This window comes from Magnolia sinica, chromosome 8, assembly GCF_029962835.1.
Source record: "Magnolia sinica isolate HGM2019 chromosome 8, MsV1, whole genome shotgun sequence".
Taxonomy (NCBI): domain Eukaryota; kingdom Viridiplantae; phylum Streptophyta; class Magnoliopsida; order Magnoliales; family Magnoliaceae; genus Magnolia; species Magnolia sinica.
Window position 1 is genome coordinate 26,107,003 of NC_080580.1, and position 8,724 is coordinate 26,115,726.

At 38.4% G+C, this 8,724-nt stretch overlaps 1 protein-coding gene and 1 long non-coding RNA gene across 2 annotated transcripts; one reads left to right on the plus strand and one right to left on the minus strand.

Annotated features, from left to right (window-relative positions):
- Positions 1 to 331: 331 nt before the first annotated feature.
- Positions 332 to 1,468, plus strand: LOC131253920 (uncharacterized). The gene is made up of 4 exons (XR_009175353.1): positions 332 to 752; positions 845 to 923; positions 1,084 to 1,184; positions 1,339 to 1,468. It is a non-coding gene; the product is annotated as an uncharacterized LOC131253920 (long non-coding RNA).
- Positions 1,469 to 3,512: 2,044 nt separating this feature from the next.
- On the minus strand, positions 3,513 to 4,345 carry LOC131253921 (DNA-directed RNA polymerase V subunit 1-like). Its single transcript, XM_058255027.1, has 2 exons — positions 4,033 to 4,345; positions 3,513 to 3,918 (listed from the first exon to the last, which is right to left on the minus strand). The coding sequence occupies exons 1-2, from the start codon at positions 4,228 to 4,230 to the stop codon at positions 3,514 to 3,516; spliced, it is 603 nt and encodes a 200-aa protein (XP_058111010.1). The 5' UTR covers positions 4,231 to 4,345; the 3' UTR covers position 3,513.
- Positions 4,346 to 8,724: the final 4,379 nt, after the last annotated feature.

The following is an 8,724-nucleotide window of genomic DNA, read 5'->3' on the forward strand; positions in this document are numbered from 1 at the left end:
TGTGCATACTTGTGGTTATAAGAGAATAAATTCTCTTTTTTTCTCCCTTTTTTGTTGCACTACCAATTATGTTGGTGATAACATTATGTTTAGGATATGTTTGTATGCAGCCGGCTCTACTTGAATCAGATCGGAAGAACCCATCCTTTTGAGTGGAAGACGGTGCAAAAATAATTGGAAAAGGCGCCCATCTTAATGTGTTTCTGCTTCCACATGAAACTTTATGGATAAACCAAATGCCTGATCTTTTAGATTGAAATATCTTTGGATAAAAGAATCCAAAGGATTCAGGATTCACCACCATCCCAAACAGGACCCAGGTTCACAATTAGTTGCAATGTTGCTCTTCGTAAAAAAGAAATCACTATTATTAACTTGTTTTGTGTTTGTAACATTGTCTTGTAAGAAATAAAGTGCACTAATGTAACCTTATACTTTTTAATAATACCTTATAACAAGGTACATTACCAATCAGATTTTCTGGCACATGCACACCAAGGAATATTTTCAGCAAGCTTCTGATGGATGAAGAGAGTGACTCTTTTTTTAGGCTCAATCACTACCCTCCATGACCTGAACTTAAAGCATTGAGTTGCAACTTAACTGGTTTTGGAGAACACACTGACCCTCAGATAATATCAGTTCTGAGATCAAACAATACATCAGGCCTTCAAATCTCTCTCAGTGATGGGAGCTGGGTTTCAGTCCCACCTGACCACAACTCCTTTGTCATTGTTGGTTATTCCTCGCAGGTATAAATCTGCATAATGATGCTTCTTCTTTCTATTTAATTCCCAAGTTTCTCTGTTTTGAAGAATGGGCTTAATATGGTGCATTCTTGCAGGTATGGGCAAACAAAGCCAGTTTATGCATATCGTTTGATGGCACATGGAACTATGGAAGAAAAACTATATAAACGGCAGGTACAGACAAAACATGACTACTAATAAATGATGTGTATGAGGCTTTACTTACCATCAAATTGTGAATCTCTAGATCCCATTCACATGTATTTACTGTATGGTTTATATGTGTATTTGGATGGTATCCTTATTGTTGCATGTTTGATGTTTGCTCTGGTAGTTGGAATGCTGAAGTTTAAAGAATTAGTAGAGGCTTCTATTGTGGTTCTCAGATGTCGAAGAGCATCAAAGCATGCCTGCCCACTTTCAGTCCCAACTGATGTACGGTTTTGCCTGTTTGGCTATATCAGGCTATGTGCCTGCATGGAAAGTTGTATCGCTATAAACATTTGTAGCATGGAAAATGGACATTCATGTGCATTTGTAGTCTAAAAACATTAAATAGACCATTAACTGTTTTATTGGTATTGTGCAGTTGCTACTGGTCTACTTGTTGAGGAGACATTGTCTGGTGCACCAGTCCATACAGATAAGGAGCCTCCTCATTGTTGAAACAAAGGTAATTAAACACCTGGGTTGGAGTTGAGTAAATATAGACAACACAGACATAATTACACCAACCTAACTTCTACGAAAGACATTATTTCCTGTTCTGCAAAATTTTTCATTTCAAAGGATTTTGCGTGTGTGTGAAGATTTCATTGTAATCAAGATAAACAACCAAACAAAAAGATTTCATTCTTTTGTTGTAGAATTTATGATTTCATAGCTTGTTTATGGAAGCATTTTGATTTTGTTTATTTACTTACAATAGGCACTTAGACATTGCTGAAGCTGAATTTTCTAGATTCCATTCTGGTACCAAACGTGGCGATATTGTTGGTGTCACTAGAATTCCAGGTTGGTTGGTTTTCATTTATGTTCTTCAATTCTAGCTAGCAAAACTTTTCCTGTATCTTATCCTTTGGGTATTGGCTGTACTTGCATGTCAAAATATTGATTTCTTCCTTTGTAAACAGTGACACTTGAGCTTTGTAGGAGAAAGTGGATCACTGATTATGTTAGACTTTTGGTATTTGCAAAAGAGTGGAAAGCAGCAGCAATGTGTTCAAAGTCTTATGAATAAAAGTTCATTGGTCTATTGTACATTTGTGATTTCCGATATGTTAAAAATCCCAAAACTATATAATAAATATTATGCTAAAAGTATCATAAGAATAAAAGATAACCGTAATAATCATGAAAGGTTTTTTTTTTTAGTTTTTTTTTAATGTGTTATGTCCAATGTGGTAACACACGATGAATATTGATAGAGGCATGTGTTGACATGGAATTTTTTTTAAAAGGTTCCATTTCCTTGTTACATAGCCCATAAATACGTGGTTGCCTGAACCTAAATCTTTGCTTTGTTAGTGTCTTCTATTGTGGAATGATCCGATTTAAACACTTTAACAAAATCTAATGTGTTAGCAAACTTTGGGTTCATTATACAATTCTGATCATTCCTCTAATACATGTGGTGCTCCATGCCTGTCACAATGTCCAACCTATGGACCAGATTTTGTTAACCTTGCATATGCTATAATGCCTATTTGTATTTGTGTGTATATAATTTTATTCTGCTTTAATGGTTATTAGTTTAGAGTACATTTGGTTGCCACTAAAGAGATTTTTCTTCATATTTCATAATTTACAGAAACCTACTAAGAGCCTAAGAGTAGAAATTCCAAAGTCATAAATTTGTTTTTCTATGCCTGTGAAATGCTCATGAGCCAAATGCAGCCTGAATGACTTTTTGATGTAAGATGTTAGAAACTATTCATGAAATGTAGGTTCCAGGGTGTGTTTAGCAGTTCAAAGAGTGGTTGATGGGTGCATATATATGTTGATTTCACTGTACAGGTTCTGATTTCAGTATCGAAAACCAATCCCATTCTCCTACCATCCAGCTAAGATATTGTAGCATGGCAACAGTTATTGGACTATGTCTGCGAGTTAAGCTGATGCACTGTTTCCCTCCATTGTTGTCTTGGTCCCTTGTTGGCACTGGCAGTCCAGTCCCCATAAATAAATATATGCGGCTGCTGTCTCAGCTGCTCTCTCAAAACATTTAATTGGCCTAAATAATGTGGCTGCTGTAAATGGGACTCGAACATTCAAAGAGTGAAAGAGATAATGATAGGAAGAATCAAGAACTGCTTTATATGCAGGACTTACTAACCAGGAACTACTGTAAATGGCCTACTGATTCTTCTTGAAGTTAACCTTGCACAAAAGTATTTCCTTCATCGATTCCCATGAAGAGTTGTTGCTCTGAGAAGAATCAAGAACTGCTTTATATACAGGATTTGATACTGCAGTAGCAGCTAATACACCAACCGGTTCACCAGCAAGAGAACTTCCAAGACTATTTTCGTCCACCTATCCATACTCAAATTGAATTATAGAATTGCTGCAGAGGTTTCTCACTGTCCCATCATAACAGATAACGACATCTCTAAGTGTGGCCATTAGATTTTTAAACAAAGTTCCTGGTTCAGTAAGTCCTCTGGAAGAACGGATCAACACTTCCCTGGATGATATGGAATGGACCAAGTCTTCATAGGGGGTCAGACCTTGAAAAAAGGAGCTCTTAACTAACCCAAATGCCTTAAGAAGGATAGTCAACACCATTAACAGAATACTTATTTTGGAAGTGGAAACTCATATCCTCAACCAAACGCCTTGAATAAAACTTCCCTCGGTCATAAAGTTGAAGCCCCAAAAAGCCAAGTTGTTGAACAACCTTACTGATAGCTGAATCATTTTTAGAATCTATCAAATTACCCAAAGCAGATAACTTTAGAATACGAGTCATGATAGGCAGTTTTACAGTTTTCAAGTAGCTTTCCACTTGCAACTCTACAAGTTCATTGTAATTTGATCTCAAGTGAAGTAGCAAAGGTGATATGTCCTGAATCTTCTTCTTTATATCTTCAGTAACAGCCTTGGGAATGTCAAAATCATTCAAGCCAACACTATATCCTTCTAAAAAGAGAATCTCCATCAGCAATGGCTGCAACATATTAAAGAACTTAACAGCCTCTTCTGTTCCCTTCTTTTCAAGAACATAAGTAACAATCTTTGTGAATGATGACTGCAATAAATCTCTATTGAAATCAATCCTCACCATTTCACTTTTACTGATCAAATGCCTCTCCCCAAAGTAGTCAAAAAACACAGGTAAAGTACTCTGTACTATTTGCAAAACAGTCCATAGAGGACCTGTACGGTGAGCCTTAAGCAAAGCAGGTTCTGGTAAAACTGGTGAAACACACATAGCCAATTGTTGCGCAGTTGCTTTGTTCAAGAAAAAAGTCCTAAACATGAGTTTAAGTGACAATAAAGAATCATGCACCAGTTGTAAATTCAGACTACCACTATGAGAACTACGGATTTGCTTTTCAACACTAAACAGCTCCAAAACTTCTGCCTTTGCTACTAGAGACTGGATAAAATATATGAACACAATCCATCATGATGCATGCATACACACATTCACAAACACACCTCATCCATCCATCCGTGCAAGCATACATACATCCATCCATACTCCATCCATTCATGCATGCATATACACACATAAAAACATGGATTTCATCATACAACCATGCACCCATTAAAAAATGAAATGGAAAATCAGGTTGCTTGTTTTGAAAACCAGTTACTTCCATTTTCTGTTTTTTTAAGACTGAGAATTTATTCCTCATTGTGGCAGGCACACACGAACAAGCTGGAGAACAAGGTTTCACGTATGGAAGGAGAGAATGAAAGGCTCAAGAAGCAGAAGGTCGGCATTTCATCTCTCCTTGCGATTTTTTTTTTCTAAATGGGGTTGCAGGACCATGCAGAGTTGGTTATATCTAAGTTTTGGTCGGATATTGCCTGAGAATTAGATTGTGTTTGTTTTCCTTTCGGTTACATTTTAAGGCATCTTATGTTAAAAAAGCTAGGATTCAGTGGCCTTATTGTTGTTTTTTGTTTGTTTTTCATTAGTTTCTCATAGCAAGTTGCGATTTTGGTTCATTTCCTTTTGCTATTGAAATGCTAGGAATTTACTTAGCATTTAGAAACTGCGAGCTGCACCTTGTTTATTTTTCTTTGTTGGATAGACTTGGTAGAAGAGAAGTATCTTGTCCCAACTTCTTAGGGTCTGCTTCAAGAATCCTTTTTTTCTTGGTTGCCAAAATTCCGATCTAGGACCCTATCTTGTGCGAGTGAAAAAGCCATCTTGTCCATTATCACCACCTCTATCATGGTCCTGTTAGAGTATCTAAGGGCCCGTTTGGGCGGGTGGATTGGAAGGGATTGAATGGTATTAGGATGGATGGCATGGGTTTCTAGGTAATGTTGGTGATGTCAGTGGATTGTCTTGAGATCCATGGGATTGCTATATCCAGTCTATTAGGCATGCCTGGCCAATCTAGGGATTAAACCTTCCCATCCCTTCCAATCCCACGAACCAAACATGTCCCAGGCAAATTTGAACGGATTAGGGTGGATTGGATGGGATTTAAAGGTAATGATGGTGTTGTCAGTGGATTGTCTTAATATCCATGGGATTGGGATCAGATTACCGACTTTGTTTAGCACGCCTGGCCAATCCCGGGATTTAACTTCCAATTCCTTCCAATCCGACTGGCCAAACGGGTCCTAAAGTAAATTAATGGAATCTTACGAATATGAATGAATTGAATCAATCATATTTATCATCTATATTCTGACTGTTGAATTTTCTTATTTCTTCAGGTTTTGGATGCTTCTTGCACATGCCTGACTAGCAACGAAATCCACTTCAAGAATATCAGGTGATGACTTTTGTTTGCTTTTTCTTTCTAAACTTTTTCATACTTGGTGTGTTTTTCTTACTGGTTTTCTTTTACAAGGCCAATTTTTGTTTCCTTTGTTGCTTATGATTTGCAATACCTGCCAGCAAGCAATTGAGTAGGGGTTGTATTGTGGTGCTTGTAAGCCTTATAGTACCGTATAGTTTGATACAATAACAATTTATTAATGTGATTGAAGTTGCAATTGAAGGCAAATCATTAAGAAAAAAGGAAATGAAAAAAGAAAGAAAAGAGAAGAGAAGTTCCAATTGATACAATGACAATTTTTTTTTACTGTGACACTTTCCCAACTATAGAGGTGACTTGTGAAACTGATTGTCCTTTTATTTTCTTGTTTATCATAGGCCTTGATTGTTTATAAAGGTTCAAGTCTTTAACAAATAGAGGGCCTGGTTCTGCAACACTCTACAGCTCCAAGCAGTATAATCTCAATGCTGTGCCACTTACCGAATCAGTTATGCTTCTCAGCCTATTGCAGGGAAACTTCTCAGGGAGGAATTTAGGCTCATTGCAATAAAAGGGCCTACATGTACATCACACATAGTTGACACGTGATTACGGCCAGTGAGGTTGGTGTTGTAGACATTTGCTAGAAGATGTGGTTAGGAAAGTAAGATATATGATTGATCTAGAAGGGGACCTTACTGAAACAGTTCATGTGAAAGGCTAGGAAAGGAAGACATTTATAGTTTGTTTTGAAAACTTTAAATTGACCATTAATTGTTTTATTGATATTGTGCTAATTGTTGTCTTGATGAATGTTAGATTATTGGGTAATTTAAATTCTTATCATTCAATCATAGGTTTTTAATAGTTATGCAGATAGAAATTTAATAGTTAGATCGATGGAGATTTGATTGTAGGACAGCAATTATAGGAAAGGATTAGTCGGAATCAACAGGAATTTGTGTGAAAGGATTAGTAAAGAATCAATAGGAATTACTATTCTCGGAACTTTACCGGCGTATCTCCTATCAGCACTTGTTACATCCTCTACCGGCGTTATGAGTAACTTATCGGCGTTTGTAACAACATTTATAATGCGTTTCCTAGCACTTAACGGCGTTTACACAATTTTACCGACGCTTTGTTGAGTTTTTATCGGCACTTTTACTGCTTTTAGCAGCGCTTTTATAATTTTTAGCGGCAGTCACAGAAGCGCTGCTAAAGTCTAGTAAGCGTCGCTAAAAGTCGACTATCCGCGGCGGTCGTTAAAAATGCCGCTAAAAAGGAGCGACCGCCGGCAAAAGATAGAGCGACGCCCGGGCACGTGCCGGACCGCAGCTAATTCTTCTACCGGCGGTTTTTTAGACGTTTAGGGGCAGTTTTGGCCGCCGGTAAAGGTCATTTTTCTTGTAGTGACCTGTGCTAACAGAATTACTTACACTGGCATTTTTTCTATCACAAACATTCCCACAAACACTTGTTGTGATTGAATCCCCTGCATTTGCTATGTCATTCACTCTCAATTCTATATTAACACAATTGTCAGTATGGACAATTCCACTAGCATCCGAAATGGCTTGAACGCCATTAACCATAGTGACATTAGTGCAAACGGCTGACTGGTGTCCCGATGTCTCCTTACTAGTATCTTTCACCTTCTCTAGAGCATTTCCACAAACAGCTGATGGGGGCCCTGCATCACCATGGAATCTTCTTAGAAACCAATCCTTGGTGTTCTCTTTCATAGACTGGCTGATGGAAGAAGAGCTTCCGAACTTGAAAAGTGGTTCCATTTCCGCCAGAATGGGGTATGTCTTCCCTAAAACCTTTAACTACAGAACCTGATTGAAACTAACTCCCGATCTGGGAATGACCTTAATCCGCGCAAATGCCTGAAAGAAACCAAATCTCAAGTTGGAATCCATTTGAACGATCTTCCCAAAATAGCTTGCCAGATCGAGAATGACAGACTCAATCCAAGCATGGGCTGGAATACCGAACAGTCTGACCCAGACACCATCTCCTCCAATGACCTCTTCTGGAGACCACTTTTCAATCGATTGGATCCCCATTTCCGAATGTAATGCAGCGTTTTTACTGAAGACTTCCATCTCTGCCTCTGATTTAAACATAATAAGGAATTTGGCAGCTGATATCCGCACAATCTCCACAGTAGAAAATTTCATATTTGGATTCCCCAAAGGACTTGAGAGTCTATCAATGCGGACATCCTGGTCCACCGCTGTTCCCACCATAGCGAGATTTAATCTGTGGAGTTGGTTCTCCACTGCCTAGGGTTTGCGGTTGTAGTTATCCCCGAACTCGCTTCCGTCCTATTAGAAAATCCCAGTTTTAAGCTGGTAACCTCATTCACAACGGTGATCGAAATCAGGCTTTTCCTGCTGGTATAGTGGGTAAGTCATAGCTGGCTTTGCTACCCTAGAGCCCGAATGCCCTTTCGCCCAATCGACATGAGCCACCCTACCATCAATTCGTCTCTCATGAAGATAATGAATTGCATTGAGAGCATCTTGTTCATAGCAGAAACGGATGAAGGCGAATCCATGAGATCGATTGAGATGTCGATTCCATGGAATGAAAACATCCCGCATTTTCCCAAAATGACTGAAAATACAAAACAGATCTTCTTGTGTGGTATCAAAAGTCAAATTCGCTGCAAAGAGGGAGAAACGAGATTTTGAAGGTGGAGATTTTCAGGCAGAAACCCTCTCTCATGGACCCTCCCGAGCTCGATCCCCTACCTGCAAACGCTCGCGCCCCCGCTCCTCCATGTCTTACTTGGAGAAAACAAGATAAGTTACAACGGTGACTCCACTTAACCTTTAATAATGGTATTACTTTGAATGAACATACTTGGCTTTTTCTGTCAATAATATGGATTGATTGTTCAATATATAAAGTGTCTTCTCGGATCTCTAATAGTTTCCTGTTTATACACGAGAAATATCCCGCTCAAATTTCCTTAAAATCGACACATGGAAGACATCATGAATACCATATAAATGAAG